This window comes from Bufo bufo, chromosome 4 (genome assembly GCF_905171765.1).
Source record: "Bufo bufo chromosome 4, aBufBuf1.1, whole genome shotgun sequence".
NCBI classification, from domain to species: Eukaryota; Metazoa; Chordata; class Amphibia; order Anura; family Bufonidae; genus Bufo; species Bufo bufo.
Genome location: NC_053392.1, coordinates 134,872,094 through 134,895,528, shown reverse-complemented (window position 1 = coordinate 134,895,528; position 23,435 = coordinate 134,872,094). Strand labels below are relative to the sequence as shown.

Sequence of the window (23,435 nt, the reverse complement as noted above, 5' to 3'; positions counted from 1 at the left end):
ACGCCAAAGCCGATTCCTTATCCACCGAGGACTTCAGGGAATGGGCACATGACATTCGTGAGTGGGCACAACGTTGTTTTTGTTTCATCGGAAACGCCAATGTTACACTCTCTTCGGAGAGACGAAAAGCAGCGTTATTCCGTATTAACGGTAAATTGGCAGACCTTGGCACAAAAGAGATTGGGCCCCAGGCACAAGGGAAACTTTTCGGTGAACCATTCCTCAAGGAATTAAACAAACATGTCAACGTGTTCACCTCCCTTAATAAGGCGCAATCCTCAATGCGCAGTGTCTTCAGGAGCAACCCTACCAGAGGGGTTTTTGCAAGGGCTGGCCTGCAACGGGGCCGTGCCGCCAGCCGATTTTGGCCTTCAGGCCCCCGTACTCAACCAACACCATTCTATCCGACAAGGGATTATCAGCAACGACCCTTTTCCAGAGGCTTGGATAGAGGCCGTGGAATCCGCGGACGTTCCCGCTTTACTGCAGGTAAGGACCCATATTCCTCTGTTGCTACCATGTACCCGCACTGCGGGCCGTATTTCCCTTTCTTTCCACAATTGGGCCGCCCTTTGCTCAGACGCTTGGATTCTACAAACAGTGCAGGGATATATCATAGACCTAGTGGGAACCCCCTTTCAGGTTCAGCCCCCTCACCCCATCCACATGTCGTCTTTCGACCACAACCTCATCAACGCGGAGCTACGCGAGCTTCGGGACAAAGGGGCTATTCAACCAGTCCACGAACAGGGAGGTTACTTCAGCAACATCTTCCTCGTGCGGAAGAAGTCGGGAGAATACCGCCCAGTTATCAATCTTCGCGCCCTCAACGCGTACGTGGTCTATCGCCACTTCAAGATGGAAGGCATCCACCTCCTGCGGGACCTTCTTCGCAGCAACGACTGGTTCGCCAGGCTCGATCTAAAAGATGCATACCTGTCAGTCCCGGTGAACCCGGACTGTCGAGCACTCCTACGTTTCCTCTGGCATGGTCGCCCTTGGCAATTCACTTGCCTCCCTTTCGGGCTCAGCTCAGCCCCATGGTGTTTCACCAAACTCCTAAAACCGGTGGTGGCCCACCTGAGGTCCAGGGGCATTCGATGCATCATCTACTTGGACGACCTCCTCCTGTTCTGCTCCGACGAACGCAGACTACGCCAACACATTCACCTGGCAGTATCCCTACTGGAATCTCTGGGCTTCGTGGTAAACCAACAGAAATTGGAGCAGACCCCTACCCAGACGATACAATTCCTCGGCTTCGAGATCGACTCGACGACGTGCACTCTGAGGCTACCAACCTCAAAGATCGCAACCATTCGCAAGGAGATTCGCAGAGTTCTCCAACTCGATTCCATCCCTCTACGCAACCTGGCCAGGATTGTGGGACTCCTCTCAGCTTCCATTCAAGCCATATTTCCGGGTCCTCTCCACTACAGGGCCATGCAACGACTCAAGGCAAAATACCTTCGCCACAGACCTACCTACGATCAACCCGTCCCGGTGACGACAGAAGTTCGCGAAGAGCTGTCATGGTGGCTGGACAGCATGCAAGCCTGGAACGGCAAGGCCATATTCGGAGACACTCCAGATTTCGTTTTAGAATCAGACGCCAGTTTGTGGGGATGGGGTGCCACCAACGAAACCATCTCCACGGGAGGAGCATGGACGACGCAGGAGCTCTCCATGCACATCAATTGCCTCGAACTCCTAGCAGGATCCTTCGCAATTCGCAGCCTGGCTCGGGAGAGCTCCAATTGTTGCATCCTCCTTCGCATGGACAACATCTCCGCAGTCCAGTACATCAACCGCCTAGGAGGCGCTCGCTCACGCCTACTGTCGGATATCACGAGGAACATCTTCGACTACTGCCTCCCTCGCAACATCACGTTACAAGCGGAATACTTGCCGGGAGAAATCAACCTCACAGCCGACTGGTTCTCTCGCCACTGGAGAGACGTCAGCGACTGGAAGCTGAACACGAGAATCTTCAGGGCCCTGGCAGCCGGGAGGGGTCCCTTTCACCTGGATCTGTTCGCCTCTCGCAACAATCACCAGACCCCGGAGTTTTTCAGCTGGCTTCCGGACCCGGAGAGCAAGGCGACAGACGCTTTTCTCCAACAATGGCCGGCGACAGGAGCCTACGCTTTTCCCCCATTCTCCATGATTGCGAGAACACTACACCAGATGCGGACACAGCAAATCAAACTGGTTCTTATAACGCCCTTGTGGCAGAGTCAACCATGGTTCCCGGACCTCCTGGCCTCCTCCTACATGGATCCTCTCCTCCTTCCATCCTTCCAGGACCTGCTCACGGATCCCAAAGGATGTCTCCACCCGCTCATCCTGGAAGATCGACTACCCCTGGTGGCTTGGTCTCTTTCCGGGGTTCCTGGCGAGTCAGCGGACTATCGCAGACTGCTAGGGACCTCTTATGGGACTCATGGGCCCCGGGAACTAGACGCTGCTACCTGTCAGCTTGGGCCTCCTGGTCTACTTGGTGCATGGAACGGGACTCCGATCCATTTACGGCACCTGTTCCCATGATTCTCAATTTTCTTTCCTCCTTGTTTTCTTCTGGCCGCTCTTATCGCTCTATCAACGTCGTTTGCTCCGCGATTTCGGCAGCCCATACTCCCGTCGGGGACCTCCCGGTCGGCAAAGATCCTCTGGTCTGTCGCCTACTCCGCGGCATGCGGCTCCGCCGCCCCCCAGCCCCCAAATACCATCACCTATGGGACGTGGGACTGGTTCTCCGTTTTTTCAGGGATTGGCCTCCGAATGACCGCCTCTCCCTTCGCCAACTATCCGCTAAGTGCGCTTTTCTCCTCTGTCTTGTGTCTTTCCGACGGGTGTCGGACGTTCGGGCCTTCGATGTCGATGCCTTTGAGGTGACCCCTGAAGGAGTCACTTTCCATATCTCTCGTCGCACTAAATCAGGTTCGACATCGGTCTCTTATCCCTTTTTTCCAGACGACCCGCAGCTCTGTGTTGTGTCCACCCTTCGCAGTTATGTTTCGGTTACCTCCTCACTCCGTTCCTCTACGTCGGGTCAACTCCTAGTTTCCTACGTGCGCCCTTACGCCCCAGTCTCTGTCACCACGCTGGCCCGTTGGATCCGCTGGATCCTTTCCCTCACAGGTATAGACCCCGCTTTCGGCGCCCACTCCATTCGCGGAGCGGCGGCTTCAGCAGCCCTAATGGCAGGGGCGTCCCTTTCAGATATTCTCCGAACGGCGGACTGGTCTAGGGAATCTACTTTCCGTACCTTTTATTTTCGCACTCCCCCTTCTGCTGGGACATCTCTTCTTCAGCGTTAAAATTGCAAAATAGGAAGCCTCCTGTCATGTTTTAAAATTGAAGATTATGCTAGCTTTAGTGTACTAATAATCTTAATTTTAATAAAGACAGGAGGCGAGTATTTTCCCTCCCTTCTATTCCCTACCCTGACTCTTTGGGGGAGTGAATCTCAAGGTGTCGGATATGGGGCTCGATTTTAATAATCTCTCTGTTTTGGGACATATTCAGAATTTCTCACCCTAAGTATTGCCTCCCTGACTGGCAGTTCTTAGTTGTATTGCATACTTACACCTACCATACATTTAGCCACTAGATAATTTGCACGCTATTTGTAATGATTTAATTTTACACTATTCCGTTAAAGCCCATAAGCGTGAATAGTTACGATTCTATACCTAACCTATTTTATACTCTCCTTTCAGCGTAACCCTCTTCAGGTCCTCCACTGGTCGCTGGTTTGTTAATCTTACGACCCCATAGGATGAGATGAGAGCTTCGTTCGGTCTTACCTCCAACCTCGTTTACCAGAAGTCTCCTCAAGTTCTGCTCGCCAGAAACCGCTGTTACAGTTTTCGTTGAATTTCTGGATGTTCGAGCTCAACCTGGACTTTGATGTCGCTTTTAGAAAGAGGAAGTGTACAGGCAGCATGACCCTTATACACTGCGTGCAGAATTATTAGGCAAATGAGTATTTTGACCACATCATCCTCTTTATGCATGTTGTCTTACTCCAAGCTGTATAGGCTCGAAAGCCTACTACCAATTTAGCATATTAGGTGATGTGCATCTCTGTAATGAGAAGGGGTGTGGTCTAATGACATCAACACCCTATATTAGGTGTGCATAATTATTAGGCAACTTCCTTTCCTTTGGCAAAATGGGTCAAAAGAAGGACTTGACAGGCTCAGAAAAGTCAAAAATAGTGAGATATCTTGCAGAGGGATGCAACACTCTTAAAATTGCAAAGCTTCTGAAGCGTGATCATCGAACAATCAAGCGTTTCATTCAAAATAGTCAACAGGGTCGCAAGAAGCGTGTGGAAAAACCAAGGCACAAAATAACTGCCCATGAACTGAGAAAAGTCAAGCGTGCAGCTGCCAAGATGCCACTTGCCACCAGTTTGGCCATATTTCAGAGCTGCAACATCACTGGAGTGCCCAAAAGCACAAGGTGTGCAATACTCAGAGACATGGCCAAGGTAAGAAAGGCTGAAAGACGACCACCACTGAACAAGACACACAAGCTGAAACGTCAAGACTGGGCCAAGAAATATCTCAAGACTGATTTTTCTAAGGTTTTATGGACTGATGAAATGAGAGTAAGTCTTGATGGGCCAGATGGATGGGCCCGTGGCTGGATTGGTAAAGGGCAGAGAGCTCCAGTCCGACTCAGACGCCAGCAAGGTGGAGGTGGAGTACTGGTTTGGGCTGGTATCATCAAAGATGAGCTTGTGGGGCCTTTTCGGGTTGAGGATGGAGTCAAGCTCAACTCCCAGTCCTACTGCCAGTTTCTGGAAGACACCTTCTTCAAGCAGTGGTACAGGAAGAAGTCTGCATCCTTCAAGAAAAACATGATTTTCATGCAGGACAATGCTCCATCACACGCGTCCAAGTACTCCACAGCGTGGCTGGCAAGAAAGGGTATAAAAGAAGAAAATCTAATGACATGGCCTCCTTGTTCACCTGATTTGAACCCCATTGAGAACCTGTGGTCCATCATCAAATGTGAGATTTACAAGGAGGGAAAACAGTACACCTCTCTGAACAGTGTCTGGGAGGCTGTGGTTGCTGCTGCACGCAACGTTGATGGTGAACAGATCAAAACACTGACAGAATCCATGGATGGCAGGCTTTTGAGTGTCCTTGCAAAGAAAGGTGGCTATATTGGTCACTGATTTGTTTTTGTTTTGTTTTTGAATGTCAGAAATGTATATTTGTGAATGTTGAGATGTTATATTGGTTTCACTGGTAAAAATAAATAATTGAAATGGGTATATATTTGTTTTTTGTTAAGTTGCCTAATAATTATGCACAGTAATAGTCACCTGCACACACAGATATCCCCCTAAAATAGCTAAAACTAAAAACAAACTAAAAACTACTTCCAAAAATATTCAGCTTTGATATTAATGAGTTTTTTGGGTTCATTGAGAACATGGTTGTTGTTCAATAATAAAATGAATCCTCAAAAATACAACTTGCCTAATAATTCTGCACTCCCTGTATACTATGCGGCGGAGTGATCTACTTGTTACTCTTTACATTTTTTTCTTTACTGCTGTGGAGTTAGTAAAGAGAGTTAATGCAAAATACTCGCCTCCTGTCTTTATTAAAATTAAGATTATTAGTACACTAAAGCTAGCATAATCTTCAATTTTCACAATGTACAGTATTTTCAGCAGATTTTGTAGAACAAAATGGAAAACTAAAAATGCTGTTTGCTTAATTGTGTGATTTATACGCTTCCTGCTTCCATATCCTTGTACTTAAAAGATGCATACCTGAAATATTGCATGGAATACTCCTCTAATGTGTATGGCTTAACTATTTCCTGGTGGCTAGACTCATCAAATGAAGAACCAATTAGTTCTGATTTCCGCTGTTCTGGAGACATGGCAATCATCCTCTAAGAGCAAAAATTAAATGAATAAACAACAACGTTTACATATGGCAAATAAATGGAACTAACATAAGAATTTATATCTATATAAGATGGCAATGTACATAACCAACAACCAGTGGCTGCAAGGGTGATTTGGCATTTCTGGGGACCCTCGTCACACTTACTAAGCTCTGCCTCCATCAGCCTGCTAAGCTTAGTCCCCACAGTAATAAAGCCTGCTGTAGTAATAAAGCCTCCATAGTGGCCAAGTAAAAATAAAGTCCCCCTGTAGTGCCACCAGTAGTAATAAGGGGCCTCTGTAATGCCCCAGTAGTAATAAGCCCCCCTGTAATGCCCCCAGTAATAAGGTCCCCTACAGTATACTCCCCCAAAGTGGCAAAAAAAATCAAATAGTCACCTGACTCCCGTTCCATCTGCGATGCAGTGCAAACCGTAAGCCTCTTCCAGCCTGTGACTGAGATGCCTGTTTCCCGGTGCAGGTGGTCACAATAATATCATTGTCTGCCTGCGCTATTTATATGTCCTATCAGGCTTATGAACAGTGGAGCAGGGAGCCATTGGCTTCTTGCCCTGCTACAGTATTTAAAAGGAGTCTGTCACCACAGTATGCCAATATACACTGCTTACATAATACTGTAGCATAACTATAGATGAGTCAAATGGTACCTGTCTCCTTTTGTTTTGATGTTCACCAAAGGAAAAAACGCAGTTTTATTCATTTGTAAATGAGGGCTCGTAAGTGCCCAGGGGGGGCGTTCGGGCTGTAAGTGCCCGGGGGGGGGGGGGAGGGGGTGTTCGGGCTGTAAGTGCCCGGGGGGGGGGGGGGGGGCGTTCGGGCTGTAAGTGCCCAGGCCGCTCTTCCTTCTTCTCACATAACCCCTCCCCAGCCTGTTGCTTGGCCCGCCCTGTAAGCCTCTTGGGTCATCCAGTTTACTGTATGAGATCCCGCCTGTGCATGTGCACTGTGATGACCATTGTGGGCAGCAGCATCGCTCCATGCAGTGCGCATGTGCTGGCGTGATCTCTTCCAGTACACTGGATGACGCAAAAGGCTTACAGGGTGGGCCAGCCAACAGATGGGGAGAAGTTATGTGATAAGAATGATGAACAGCCTGGGCATTTACAGCCCGAATGCCCCCCCTGTGCACTTGCGAGCCCTCATTTACATATGAATAAAACTGCGTTTTTTTCCCTTTGGTGAACATCAAAACAAAAGGAGACAGATACCATTTGACTCATCTATAGTTATGCTGCAGTACTATGTAAGCAGTGTATAATGGCATGCTGTGGTGACAGACTCCCTCTAATTGTTTCAATGTCCTGAGGATGCCAATACAGTCAATTGTAGCATGCAGTAAAGGGTCCCCTGATCTCTGAGGCCCACACTTTCACACTTTTGTGTGTTTTGCATGATGATAAAGACCACCCCTGAGTGGCAAATTGGTCCACATATAGTAGCCTTTTTACTCCAAATTTTGGCCTAAATTGTGCATTTATTGTGTGACACAACTGAGCAATTTTTAGCAACTTTTTTCCTCCCACCATTTAAGTAGCCAAGAAAAGTGGCAATTGTGTTTTAATCAATTTAAAAAACACCACAATTATTAACAGTTGTGGGCCAATTACATGATTTACTTTTACAAACAATATATCTGCTTACCAGTATTTCAGAGCTGGGTTTGGTAAGGGTAGGTACAATATAGATGGCATCCAAAGGCACAGCTCCATTGTTTCCAGTTTTTTCATTTTGTGCATAGGTCCAGTTCGGTCCAATCTGAAGTTCTGGACTTCTGTTAAGAAGAAGTAGATCCCCATTCTTAAAGCTTAACAGGTCTGGCTCATCTAAAAATAGAGATGAAGGAATGTGATGATCTCAGAAAAACATTGCCTATGAATTTTGAACACTGCAATAGGCTATGATAACTATTTTATGAACCTAAGGCTAAATCCATACTGCATTTCAGAGTTTACATTTTTTGGGGCAGTGAAACTCCCGCCAAACATGGTCAGATATATCAATGTATGTTGGCCAAAAGAATATCCTTTACCAACTAAAATCTAAGAGCTGTGTGTATCTGTGTATGTCAGGAGATTTTCCCAGTGTATGCAAATACAGTACAGTTAATATGGATTTAATATGGATAAGTACATGCAACGTTTTGGCTCTTTATTAAGGTTTGTAGTCGAAACGTCACACATACTTTGTGTTGGAAGATTCTTGAAGAAAACAGGAGTGCTGGAGTTATTTCATATTAAGTGTACACAGGAGTTAACAAGCTTGAGCTAAAGCCACATTTATACATCCGTGTCCGTGCTCAACTCCGTGAGAAGGTAGTCAGTGATGCATCCGTGAAGCTGTCTGTGAAGGATCCGTGTTGGGTCCGTGTGTCCGTTTTTTGCTGTTCGTGTGCCATCTGTTTTTCACTGACACTGCACAGCTGAAAAATAATTTTCAAAGCATTTCTTCCTAAAGATCTGTGAAACAAGGATGCGACATGGATTGCCTCCTTGTTGTATCCATGGTTTTCAAGGACCCATTTACTACAATGGGCATTATGGATCCATAAACACAGAAAAAATAGAGCATGCATCTGTGGTAAAAAACGGACCCACGGAATGTACTAAAACACTGATGTCAGTATATACACATTAAAATGAATGGGGACGTGTACTGTCCGTGGAAAACACGTACACAGCACACGTCCGTGGAACACCGATGTGTCAATGAGGCTTAACACTGCTTGCACCGCCACTAAATAGAAATAAGATAATAATCATCCGGAGTGCTGCTGATTTATTAAACTTTTTTACATCAACAGTACACCATTATAAATAATGATTTATAATGCTTACAGTTCCTGCCTGACCTACGAATCTAATGATTTGTATTGACAGCATTATGTAAGTACAATTCATTAGAGTTAGGACTGACAAGAACAGACATCATTATATGGTAAATCATTATAATGCTGTGGGTATATGTCATAGGAGCAGCATGGAGGATGGGAAATACCTCTGACACATGAAGCGCATTTCTCGCACAGAATATGTTTGTGTGAATTTGGCTGTCAGAAACTTTAATACCTGTTAATGTCTTTTGTTTTGAGCCCAATAGTTCTGTCAATGACCTGGAGCTGTCCTGCAGAGCGACTGCATACAAAGATCTCGCCTTAAGCCCATCCAAAAAGTGGAGAAGCAGCTTAGCAATTTCTTCACTGTTCTGTGAGGTTAGAACAAATTGCTCTCCTCTCAGTGTATTTAAGACACAAGACTGGCCAAATGATTTTTCAGCTCTGTAAAAAGATAATTAGGTATGCTATATATGCATAGAAATGAAATATCAGAATATACAGTAAAACATTAAATGGGTTGTCTCACTTCAGTAAGGCTACTTTAACACTGGCGTTTTGGTTTCCGTTTGTGAGATTCGTCATGGCCTCTCAGTAGCGGTCCAAAACGCATCAGTTCTGCCCTAATGCATTCTGAATGGATAAAGATCTGCTCAGAATGCATCAGTTTGCCTCCGTTCCACCTCCATTCCGCTCTGGAGGAGGACACCAAAACGTTGCTTTCAGCGTTTTGGTGTCCGCCTGACGATGCGGAGGCAAACGGATCCTGACACACAATGTAAGTCAATGGGGATGGATCAGTTTTCACTGGCAATGTTAAAGATAATACAAACGGATCCGTTCTGAACAGATGCATGCGGTTGTATTATTGGTGCGGATCCATCTGTGCAGATCCATGACGGATACGCACCAAACGCGAGTTTGAAAGTAGCCTAAGTTGCATTTATCATGTAGAGAAAGTTAAAACAAGCCACTTACTAATGTATTGTTAGTATCCATATTGCTTTCTTTGCTGGCTGGATTCATTTTTTAAAGCACACTGTGGACAGGGTATACTATTAAAACATAATATTTTAATATAGTCAGTAAAAGTTATTAATAAAAAACTAACAATTGCAGTGAGTGAACAAGCTCCAGTCTCCACTTCCTGAGGCTACAATATTATAGTAATAAATGGATAGATCTTACCACTTCCAGAAGTATTAAGACCAGCCTCAGGTGTGTGACGCAAATATCCTATCCTCGTGGCAAAAGGACATGAGTGACTGGTGCTCATAGTGTCGTTGGCAGTGACCAATCCGTCTGACACAGAGCACCTGCCCGTTAGGGGCGACCCCATACGGAACCTTTCCCTACTTTGGGCCTATTCACTACAGATACCCCCACTAGGTGTCACGATGGGGAGTGGGGGAAACCCCCACCATACAATGTCAGGGAAGAAAGGAATGCCACCAGGCCTGAAGCCAAGGATAAGGGAGTGGGACACCTCCTAGCACATCCCTAATCCTCACCCTGACTCCTAACTGCATGAGCGGACCTAGAAAGTAGGGCGGCTCATGCTCAGGAAACCTAGAGATCTACTAAGGCCTCATGCACACGACAGTTGTTTTTATCGGTCCGCAAAATGGGGTTCCGTGTTCCGTGATCCGTGTTCGTTTTTGTTTCCGTGTGTCTTCCTTTATGTTTGGTGGACCACCAGACATAAAGGAATGTATAAAAAAAGTCTAAGACAGGTTTGCCATGCAAATGATAGGAAAAAAACGGACGCGGACGTGGATGACAATCTTGTGTGCCTCCGCGTTTTTTAGCGGTCCCATTGACTTGATAGGACAGGTTATATTTTTTTGACGGACTGGAACCACGGATCACGGACGCGGATGGCAAATGGTGCATTAGCCGAGTTTTCAACGGACCCATTGAAAATCAATGGGTCCGCAGAAAATCACGAAAAATGGCGCAACGGACACGGAATAAAACAACGGTCGTGTGCATGAGGCCTAACCCTGATGATCCTTGCTAGTAAGGTCAGGGCCAGAGAAGACCTGTTCTTCTAAGACACGGAAGAGCAGAAGTCTCTGCAGGCCTAACAGCAAGGAGAGGAGCAGACAGTAAGCAGAGGACAAACTCGACAGGCAAGTGTCCTGTGGCAGAATGATAATATTCCACAGGACCACAACATCACTTACCTGCCCACAACAACTAAAAAGAACGATTCGTCCGCACCACAACCACTGGATCCTGTGAAAAGCACTGAAGCCCAAACACACAAATCTGGACTCAGTACCAACACCAAACACAAGAGCAGCAGTAACTGCCTGGACCACCATGCGGCAAGATGCATGGCGGACCCAGAAAGCGCTGCTTAACTGAGTTGTAGTTCCCCCTCCGGGTAACCCCAGGGACACCCTTCCAGAAGTACAAACAAACAGGGGAAATGTCAAACAACCATGCTGGACTCTACGCTACAAGGAATCGTCCTGGACTTTGAATCAGTAAGTAGATGGTGATACTTTCTCTGCACTTTCTCCCTGTTTTTGCTGTGGAGATTTATCTGTATGTTTTGAGTGACCAATTGTTGTTTTTGTTTCCATCTTGTTATTTCAGTATTTCCCTTTACTTCATAAAAGTCCTCTGATGAGTCCCGTTGCTGGGACGAAACGTGGCATGTAGGGAATCCAAGTGAGGGTATCTGTAGGGAATAGACCCCAAGTAGGGAAAGATTCTGTATGGGGTCACCCCTATCGGGACGGGTGCTCCGTGTCTGACAGGCAGGTGCTAATTAGTTCCTTGACCCTCTGGTAGGCATGGCTTTACATTCAGGGCTAATTAGGAGACGGATTGCTCACTGCCATCGACACTATGAGCACCGGACACTCATGTCCTTTTGCCACCGAACACTAGGATATTTGAGTCACACACCTGAGGCTGGCCTTAATACTTCTGGAAGTGGTAAGATCTATCCATTTATTACTATAATATTGTAGCCTCAGGAAGTGGTGACTGGAGCTTGTTCACTCACTGCAATTGTTAGTTTTTTATTAATAATATTTTAATATACTCAGTAAACGTTATGTTTTCATACCCTGTCCACAGCGTGCTTTAATATATTAAGGTGAGACAACATACCTCTACACGGCCATCCATAGTGTATTGGGGTATTCGTAGTTTTCTATATTCCTTTTTCCATCACATTATACACTGCTCGTTTCCATGGTTACAGACCACCCTGCAATCGATCAGTGGTGGCCATGCTTGCACACTATAGGAAAAAGTGTCAGCCTCTCTGGTGGACGTGACCATGGGAGCACACATAGGCTAGTGCTTTTTACTATATTGTGCAAGCACGGCCACCACTGAAGGATTGCAGGGTGGGCTGTAACCATGGAAACGAGCAGTGTATAATGTGATGGAAAAATGAATCCAGCCAGCAAAGGAAGCAATATGGATAATAACAATACATTAGTAAGTTGCTTGTATGAACTTTCTCTACATGATAAATGCCACTTACTGAAGTGACATCACCCCTTTAACCAATATTATAGAAGGGTGATCATTAGTGCTCAATTTCCCTACTCTATGCAAACCAAGACATGCAACTGGCAATTCAAATTACTCATATACATATTGACTGTGAATAAATAAGTGCACTTCATGTCTTAAAAACAGTTTGCTAGTGGGCTAATCAGCACTGCTACATATCATGTGTTGTGTGTCTCACACCAGGCCTGAGCAACAGGTTCTGTCTGGTCTTTCTATTGTGCAGGATTCTGTGAAGAAGCTATAATCCTTTTGTCTGTCTATGGATCATGTGCTGCCTGATTCCAGAGTCTGTCTGCCACCTAACCTGTGCCTGTTAACCTGATCTGTTTGTCTGCCTGTGCTTTGTCTTCTGCCTGTTGCCTGAATTTTATCCATGTGCTGCCTTCCCTGACCCTGTGACTGTTTATTGGATTAATATGCATTCTGCCTGCCTGACCTCAGCCCAGTTCTGACTGCTAGTGTTGCTTCATCCCCTAGTGCTTTGTATCTGTGTCTCTGACCGCTGACAAGCAATGCAACCCTGTATGATCCATGCTAATGATTGTTGGTGGCTAGTTTGTGGTGCCAAAAGACATAGGATTTGTGATTATTTGCATTATTGCATAAGCATAATATGACTGGCCAAGGTTGAAACAGAAATCTTTATTGTGGGCTAAAGTTAAAGGGGTTATCCAAGAGTATATAGTGTCCCCCCATTTGCCGGGTCTCCCACATGGAATATACTTACCCTGCTCCCCGCTCCCTGTGGCGCTTCTGGTCCCCGCATCGCCGCTGCTGCTTCTCCCCGTACACAGATGAAAATATCCAGTGTCGGGGGGAGCAGCCAATGGCAGGCTGGGACTGGGTAAGTATATTCCATGTGGGGGGCGCTGCATATGAAGGGGAAACTTTATACTCTTGGATAACCCCTTTAATGAGTGCCTGGTGCCATGAGCCATCAGCACGAGACAACAAAACAAACCCATTACCTAGAGTTGCTCTTTAACAGTTAACTTGTTACAGACAATAGTTCTGGAACCACTGTGCCAACTAACCAGTTTGACTTTGGGCTATTTCTGAGGGCATTGTCCTGATGGTCCCCTGATTTTCATCCTTTAAAACCTACACAGGGATTTGGGTTTTGCTGCATGGGCGCCAACAGGCCACTACCTCTTGAAATAATCCCGGTGTAGTTGGCAGCTGAAGCATCTTTCTTAAAGAACCAACACAGGTGGCTCAAAACCTGAACCACGTGGTTCAACGGAACTGAACTTAGTTTAGCATAGGGATCTATGTTAAAAAGCACACACCCCTGAGCTGATAGGAAAAGAGTTTCAGCAGAAAGGACACACCCATTGAAAAAGGACATGCCTCCTGAAGTGCCAGCTTGATGTACATCTAGCAGAGCAATTGCAGAAATGAAAGGGGAGATCTCTAGATTCATGTGAGGTATAGGGCTGTTTCTAGCTTTGTCAGTAAGATTTTTTTTACATTACTCATGGAATAAAAAAATTCTCTGCAACGTGTACCTTTTTGTAAGGATACCAATTAACTCTGGAAAAGTAAGATCCAACAACTTTTTCTCAGTCTCATCCAGGAAACTCACTCCTTTCCAGTTTATTGCAACAATGAAGTGGTTTCTGCTGATGCTGGGTCCTGCAGAATATATGAGCAGTAGATAATGTGAATTATTATGATGGGACAACACCTTTTATCGTAATCCATATATTTCTGAGAGGTATCATGCCTGTAATTATAAAACTTGGCAGCAATACCTTATCTTACCTGCAAATCTGGAGGCTTCAAAAAACTTTGAAAAAAATAAAGGCCACTGCTGGCGGGAATAATCTACTACCATTTCCTTTACTTGCTGTCCAGGAGTTTTCTCTAGTATATACTGAGCCTAAAGATAAGACACAAATCCAAATTAAATGACCTATAAATAATGGCTACATGGCCAAAAGTGTGTGGATACTTGACCATCATACCTATATGAGCTTCTCGGATATCCCATTCCAAAACCATTGGCTTTAATACATAGTTGGACCCATAATTTTTTTTTATATATAAGACTGGGGCTACGTGGTGAGTTGTTGTGTAACAGCAAGTCTCAGAAAAGTCATGCAACTGACAATGACAATCAAGTGTAATGCACTTTCTCACACAAGGGACTGAAATCATGGGAATCGTTGTGGGGCAAAGGAGTCAGTGACTGCAATATAGGCAATCATCTTCAACACTTAATAGGGTCCAAAAAATTCCACAGAAAAAACTAAGATAAAAACATCCTGCACGATATGATATACAAATGTGCGGATGTCCCTGGCCATATTATTGAAGAAAACCACAGAAATAAGATAATAATGCACTTAGTAAAGTAGATGCAAGCATTATATATGGACAAAGTCCTCACTCTGATATGATAATATCTGAGACACTTAGTCAATATATTTTGATCAAAACACATCTAAGCCTGCCTACCAAGCGCCAAGGTGGTCTCAGGTCAGGCGGGTCCTACGCTAAACCTACCTAAGCCATTGGGCTTCTATGTTCAGGAGCGCAGACGCCGCACATATGGTGTGCTGCTCCTAGTCACCTCCATGTGCATGAAGCAACCAATGGGAGGAGGAGTAAGCACACCTATATGTACCACCTAATCAAGGCGCTCTGTTTTGATCAAGTGTCTCAGATATTATCATACTTAATAGGGTCAATTTCATAACAGGTCTATATTTAGTATATTTTTTGGAGTGTGGGAGGAAACAACTGTATATGGAGGGAATCCACACAAACACCAGGGAGGGGGCATACAAAGTCCATGAAGATATTGGCCTTTGTGAGATTTGAACCCAAGACCCTAGGGCTGAAAGGCAACAGTACAAAGCACTGAGCCGCTGACCAATGACCAAAGACACGTATGGGGCACGTCTGCAACTTGCTGTTGTGTGACTATTTTAGAGCTTAGATTTGGCTGTAAAAACTCAGCCAAATCACAAAAAAAGTTGCAGGCAAGTCACAGTGACATGCAGCTTGCATTTGGTCTATAGAAGCTAAGTTGTGTGCTACTTGCAACCAAAGATACAGCAGTGTCGGATTTCTTGAGATTGGAACAGTTGATGTTAACATTGAAAATAATGTGATGCAGTGTCACAGTGAGACATTGCAACCTTCATGTCGAATGACATGTCACTGTGTAGCCCCAGCCTCCACTTTCTTTTGACATTTTGTAGTGTGTCTGTAGGAATTTGTGTCCATTCAGACAAAAAGCACTTTTGGGGTCAGGCACTGATTTTGGATGATAAAGATTGCTTAAATTCATCCCAAAGGTGTTTGATGGGGTCAAGGCCAGGACTCTGGACAAGACACTTGAGTTCCTCCACACCATTTTAATTAGAATAATTTTAAAAAAGCTCTTGTATTTAGATATAGTTTTTTTAATGTCCTGGTGTTCTTTTAATGTCTTCTGGGGAAAAAAAGAATGCTAGGGGGAGCTGTAACAACAAGCATGCTCACAGAACCTTTATTTAAATTATTACAATTAAAAGGGTTGTCTGGTTTCATGACATTGATTTGGTATCTGCATAATCGTCCTGACCCACAGAATAAAGGTACAGTGCCATTTTTACCATATAGCAAATGCTATAAAAATAAAACCCACAAAACTATGGAGGAATTGCATTTATTTCTGTTTTGACTCCAGAAATATTTTTGCAGTTTTCCCTTATGATAAGGAACACTAAATGAAGCTATGTCAGCAGATGAATAAAAAAAAGCTGTGGCTTCTAGATGGGAGGAAAATAAAAATGAAAATGAAAAAATGAAGAACTGCTACCATGAGAAGGGGCTAAACAAAAAGTCAGTTGTGGCAATAAAAAACCTTGACATCAGGCAACATATAAGGAGAAAACCTTGAAAAGCTGCATTAAGATAAAGCTGAGTCATAAAATTAGATATATTATTCTATTACATGCTGTGGTTAGTTTATTACCTTAGCTTGATTTTCCTTCAGTAAGTTTAACCAGTATGTGCTGGGTTTAGAGGCTAATTGTTTTGCAGGAATGCAGTCTTTAAGGACATTGTGTACATTTTCCTCTTTTAAGACCTCACCATATTTAATATAGTAGTGTTTGGACATAAGTTCCACTAAATCATCTTCCTGCAAGACAAACATTTTAATTACGGTAATTAAAGATGTAAGATGTTTGCCTTATAGCTATATGAATTTCAGCAATAAATAAATGAAGATAATTAAAATTTAAACCTAATATAAAAATATCATATAAAAACATCTACAGTAAATTCTTTTTATTGCGTAATAAAAGTTATAGTAAAAAAAAAGAAGTAAAAAGAAAGTGAGGAATGTAACATGAGTCATTAAGGTATTCTCTCTTCTCTGGTTATATCTGTTTCTTCAATGACTGCCACGGCTTGTACTTTTTTACAGAGAAAGGTTAGAAATTGAAGGAAAGACCACCAAAATGGTTTGGAAACAGCATGGGGAGGACATCTGAATGCATCTTGGACTCCTATTACCTATAACATACAATAGGCAACCACACAAAGGCTATATGCCAATATATAATAGTATGTGCAAGCCAACAATCTATCCATGAGACAGATACAGTCAGCACACCTTACAATGGCAGCCTTGTGCACTATGAGACATTTAAAACCAGCTCTCATCTGACTGAGAGCCAGTAAGCCTCAAAGTTGCTTCATATCTGTTGGATGGCTTGGGTGGACCTGCGCACCTAGATCATTATCATTAGGGTGACAAAAAGTTTTCTGATTGTCCTAACATACTATTCAATAACCTTTCTATACAGTTTTGTCATATTAACTTTTGCATAAACATTTGCATAAACATGGGCATATGGTAAAGACATACAAATGAGCAGAATCTGCCTTGTTTCCCAGCTGAAAAACCATTTGTATGGAAAATTTGCGATTACAATATTCGCGATCTACACTACTCATGAACAGTGCCATCTATTTGATTCATAGTTTTGTCATAAGACTATGAAACCAATAACATATAAAGCATCATCAATCCTTACATAAAGACACACTACCATGAGACTACACAACAATAAATCCACATGAACTCTGAAATGAGACACTGTACACCTCCAGGAATAGTGTTGAGCGCGAATATTCGAATTGCGAATTTTTTTCTCGAATATCGCAATTTCGAGATTTCGCGAATATTTAGAATATCGTTCTATATATTCGCGAAATAGAATATTCGTTTTTTTTCTTTTTTTTTTTTATTATATTTTTTTCTTTCCCACTTCCCTAAAGTTGTTCTTACCTGTCCTTTGGATTCCTGGCTTCCTGGCTGCTCCAGTCAGTGGCGCTTTCAACTTACTGCTATATTCCATATTAGCTAAATTACAATCTAATCTATATGTGTATTTTACGAAATTTCGCAATAGTCGCAATTGCGATGCGAGTAATATAACACGAAATATTCGCATGAAGATTTCAACTTAGCACTGCTATACTCCATATTCTAGCCTAATATGGAATATAGCTGTGCTAAGTTAGCACTGCTATATTCCATATTAGGCTAGAATATGGAGTATAGCTGTGCTAAGTTGAAATCTTCATGCGAATATTTCGTGTTATATTAGTCGCATCGCAATTTAATATAACGCATCGAGTAATATAACACGAAATATTCGCATGAAGATTTCAACTTAGCACTGCTATACTCCATATTCTAGCCTAATATGGAATATAGCTGTGCTAAGTTAGCACTGCTATATTCCATATTAGGCTAGAATATGGAGTATAGCTGTGCTAAGTTGAAATCTTCATGCGAATATTTCGTGTTATATTAGTCGCATCGCAATTTAATATAACGCATCGAGTAATATAACACGAAATATTCGCATGAAGATTTCAACTTAGCACTGCTATACTCCATATTCTAGCCTAATATGGAATATAGCTGTGCTAAGTTAGCACTGCTATATTCCACATTAAGGCTAGAATATGGAGTGTAGCTGTGCTAAGTTGAAATCTTCATGCGAATATTTCGTGTTATATTAGTCGCATCGCAATTTCGACTTTTTCAAATGTTCTTAATATTGCTCTAACTTCGTCTTTTAGAAATTTCGTAATATTGCTCTAACTTCGTCTCTTAGAATATTACGAATATTCTAAAAGACGAAGTTAGAGCAATATTACGAAATTTCGTAAAATACACATATAGATTGTAATTTAGCTAATATAGTGCTATAATCCCTTTTTTTTCCTGTAATTTTTTTTGCCTCTTCTGAACTTAAGTTTTGTAAAATATGTACACTATTAAAAATTATTACTATAGCAGTATATTAGCTTAAATACAATCTATGTGTATTTTACGAAATTTCGTAATATTGCTCTAACTTCATCTTTTAGAATATTACGAATATTCTAAAAGACGAAGTTAGAGCAATATTAAGAACATTTGCAAAAGTCGAAATTGCGATGCGAGTAATATAACACGAAATAGTCGCATGAAGATTTCAATTTAGCACAGCTATATTCCATATTCTAGCCTAATATGGAATATAGCAGTGCTAACTTAACACAGCTATATTCCATATTAGGCTAGAATATGGAATATAGCAGTGCTAAGTTTAAATCTTCATGCGACTATTTCGTGTTATATTACTCGCATCGCAATTTCGACTTTTGCAAATGTTCTTAATATTGCTCTAACTTCGTCTTTTAGAATATTCGTAATATTCTAAGAGACGAAGTTAGAGCAATATTACGAAATTTCGTAATATACACATATTAGCCTAGCCATAGTCATTAGCATAGGAACGTTGCCTTATACTATCAAGATAAATTTTCGCAATATGCGAAAAATAATTTCGCGATAATTGGAATAATTGCGAATATTCGATTTCGACGAATATAACACGAATATTCATGCGAATATTCGCGAAATATCGCGAAACCGAATATGGCACCTCCCGCTCATCACTATCCAGGAATACCTATAATAAAGCGAAAACTTTAAACCACATCACCTGTATAGAAGGGGGAGGGTTAGGGGGGAAAGGAAATGGTCAGGGAAAGGATTATTGTACTGTTTATATGTGTTTTATCTTTGTTTTCACTGCACATATCTGTAAAAAAGGAATATGACCTGTAATTTGATCCAATATGTACCTTTGAATGTAAATGTGCAAATTATATCAAAACCTAATAAAATGGATGTAAAAAAAAATACTATGAAACCAATAGATGGCGCTGTTCATGAGTCATGAACAGCGTCATCTATTGGATTCATAGTCTTTTCATAAGACTATGAAACCAATAGATGGCGCTGTTCATGAATAATGAACAGCGCCATCTATTGGATTCAGTCTTTTCATAAGACTATGAATCCAATAAATGGTACTGTTCATGGGTAGTGTTGATCGCGAATATTCTAAGCGTGAATTTTTATCGCAAATTTTCCATGCAAATGGTGTTTCAGCTGAAAAACAAGCAGATTCAGATCATTTGCATATGCCCACGATTATGTAAATGAGTTTACATGACAAAACTGTATAGAAAGGTTATTTAATATTATGTTAGGACAATCAGAAAACTTTTTGTCACCCAAATGATAATGATCTAGGTGCGCAGGTCCACCCAACCCATCCAACAGTTATGAAGCAACTTTGAGGCTTACTGGCTCTCAGTCAGATGAGAGCTGGCTTTGAATGTCTCATAGTGCGCAAGGCTGCCATTGTAAGGTATGCTGACTGTATCTGTCTAAGGGTCAATTCACACGTCTGTGAATGTGTCCGCACCTGTTCCGCAATTCTCTGGAACGGGTGCGGACCCATTCATTCTCTATGGGGACGGAATGGATGCAGAGAGCACACTATGTGCTCTCCGCATCTGCATTTCTGGAGCGCGGCCCCGATCTTCCGGTCCGCGGCTCCGGAAAAAATAGAACATGTCCTATTCTTGTCTGCAATTGCGGACCAGAATAGGCAGTTCTATGGGGGTGCCGGCCGGGTGTATTGCGGATCCGCAATGCACTACGGATGTGTAACATCCCGGAGTATGTCACTAAACTCTTTCTCCCCGCTACAACATGTTAGGTGTATGTATATTGTCATCTTGTGTAATCTAACACTGCATTCTCAATTATGTGCATTTTCCAGGCCTGTTTTATATATTATGCTGTAATTTCCATGTACACCAGCGGGTGGCAGCAGTATGTAGCAGGACCTTATCCAGTTTAGTATATCTGGACTGGAATAGTACATTCCAGTCTAGCTCCCCCCTCTTTGAGCAGAAGTGGGCTGTCCCATGTCCTGTCTCATGGGGAGGAAGGAAAGTTCTAGTTAGTGTACCAGCCCCCCTGCTTGGGGCAGGCTGTGTTGTAGGAGCTCCAAGACATAGGGATCCCAACCTAGTATCCAGCCTCGGCTGAGGCCAAGGATCGCCCTTCCCAGACTGAGCCATCAGCCTCAGTGCTGGTGGACAAGCAAGCAGCACCTCCAGATCTCCAGATCTCCAGGACGAAAGATACCCTGCGAGCAGAACTGTGAGTGTTTATCCAGAGACCAGGAGAAGCCAAATCACTCCTCCAGCTAGTCAGGCTCTACCAAGCAGAAGACAGACAGAGCAGAAGATAGATACCTGCCAGATTCACTAGGCATATGACAAGAAGATATATATTGATTCCTGCCACATATTGCCAATACCTGCTGGGACCCAAGACTATTGCTGTACTCGTATGGATTCAAGCTGCATTAAGTAAAGACAAGTTGAACTTTATCTCCAGTCTGGATTTCCTTCATTCCTCAATTACGCCTACTAACAACACTCACTTTATTGCATGTGAGCCAGGATCCAGGAGTCCAGCCATACCAAGGTAGGAGACACTGTTGACATTACAAAGAGACATTATCCCCACTCTGGCATTCCTCACCTGGTACGTGAGTTATAACACCTTAAAGGGCCCTGAGACTATAACCTGCGCACATTGCAATTGGCGTCACAAACAAAAACTATTAATATTGCGCCAGTGTGCATCAGTCCCAATCCGGCTTACTGCAGATGTGTGAATGGACCCTTATGGATAGATTGTCGGCTTGCACATACCCGGCTATTGGCATATAGCCTTTGTGTGGTTGTCTATTGTATGTCATAGGTAATGGTAGTCCAAGATGCATCCAGACATCCTTCCAGGGGCGGACATAAGCCGGTGCAGCCGGTTCAGCTGCACAGGGGCCCGGCGTGTGAGGGGGCCCATTCATAGTATCATACTAGTAAGCGCATCCAGAAGCGCTCACTAGTATGCAAGAGATCGGCGCTTACTTACCCCTGCGGCGCTGGTCTCCTCCAGCCTGACTGCGTACAGCGCGCACTATGACCTGACGCTGTACGCAGTCAGGTCACATGTTCAGCGCGGGCTGTTGGAGACAGGACAGGGAGAGCAGGAGAGGTAAGTTTTAATTATTTATTTTAGTCTGATCTGAGGTCTGATATTATGGGGCCCTGGGGTCTGTCACATCATGGGGGGCCTGAAATAAGCATATGGGGGTGCCTGACTCTGGGGGTCCGACTCCTGACTGAGCAAGGAGGGGCCTGAAAGAGCATATAGGGGGGGGCTGAATAAATAAATAACTGATGTTGGGGGGGCTGAATAAATAAATAAATAACTGATATTGGGGGGGGGGCTGAGCAACTGACATATGGGGGCTGAATAAATAACTGATATTGGGGGGGCTGAGCAACTGACATATGGGGAAGGGACTGAATAAATAAACAACTGATATTGGGGGTTCCTCCTGAGTAACTGATATGGGGCGGTGTCCTGGGCAACTGACATATGGGGGGGGGGCTGAATAAATAAACAACTGATATTGGGGGGGTCCTCCTGAGTAACTGATGTGGGGGGTCCTGGTCAACTGGCATATGGGGGTGGGATCTGTGCAACTGATATGGGGGCATGAATGGGCATCTGATAAGGGGGGTCCTGAGCAACAGATATGGGGGCCTGGTCAACTGGCATATGGGGGTGGGGTCTGTGCAACTGATATGGGGGCATGAATGGGCATCTCTGATAAGGGGGGTCCTGAGCAACAGATATGGGGGCCTATCTGAGCAAGTGACATATGGGGGGGGGGCCTGCCTATTTTATATACTGTAATATGCAAAATAACTGTTTTATATACTGGCACACATGGGGGGCACTATGGAGGGGGGGGGGGAATATGGGGGCCCTATCTTATATACTGGAACACATGGGGGGCACTATGGAGAGGAAGGAGCACTATGGGGACCCTATCTTATATACTGGCACACACGGGGGGCACTATGGAGAAGGGGGGAAAGGAGCACTATAGGGGCATCTTCTGGGGCCCTATCTTATATACTGGCAGACATGGGGGGCACAATGGAGGGGAGCAGCACTTTGAGGGGCCTATCTTATATACTAGCACACATGGGGGGCACTATGGAGAAGGGGGAGCACTATGGGGGCATCTACTGGGGACCCTGTCTTATATACTGGCCCACATGGGGGGCACTATGGAGAAGGAAGGAGAGGAGCACTATTGGGGTCATTATATAGAGAAATTATTCTGGCACACATTATGGGGGCATTTTATTATGGCACATTGTCAGGCACCATGGGAATGAGGGGAGGTGCACTATTGGGGCACGATATAGGAGTATTTTACACTGGCGCTATGGGGACCTTGTCTCAACTGGGGGCACTAAAAGGTTTTTTGGGCACACAGTAAGGGGCATTGGCACACATTATGAGGGTACTATGGGGACATTGGCTCTACAGGGGGCACTAAGAGGAGGTATTTTTATACAGCCACACAACAGGTCACTTTTATTTTTACTGTAACACATTATAAAGTGAATTATTACTACCGGGGGCATTATGGTGGGCTTTATTACAGTTGAGGGACTATGAGGAACTTGAATACTAGTATGAGCACTATGAGAGCATTATTACTTTTGGGACACAGTGGGATTTTATTACTGTAGGGGCACTATTATTACTATGTGCTGTCTGGTAGATAATTATTTCTATTGGTGGGACTTTGGCGAGCACTGTTACTGTGGGGGGCACCCTGGCACGATATATATATTTTTGGGGAACATTATATTTACACTTCTAGTGTCAGG

General features: G+C 43.8%; 1 protein-coding gene across 1 annotated transcript in view; it reads right to left on the bottom strand.

Moving 5' to 3' along the window:
• The window catches only part of MYO7B (myosin VIIB), a 215,965-nt gene that overhangs the window by 33,519 nt on the left and 159,011 nt on the right, over positions 1–23,435 (bottom strand). Inside the window, 6 exon segments of the mRNA XM_040427964.1 lie at positions 5,801–5,925; positions 7,583–7,764; positions 9,007–9,215; positions 13,820–13,946; positions 14,076–14,193; positions 16,279–16,446. Coding sequence (XP_040283898.1) covers positions 5,801–5,925; positions 7,583–7,764; positions 9,007–9,215; positions 13,820–13,946; positions 14,076–14,193; positions 16,279–16,446 — 929 coding nt within the window.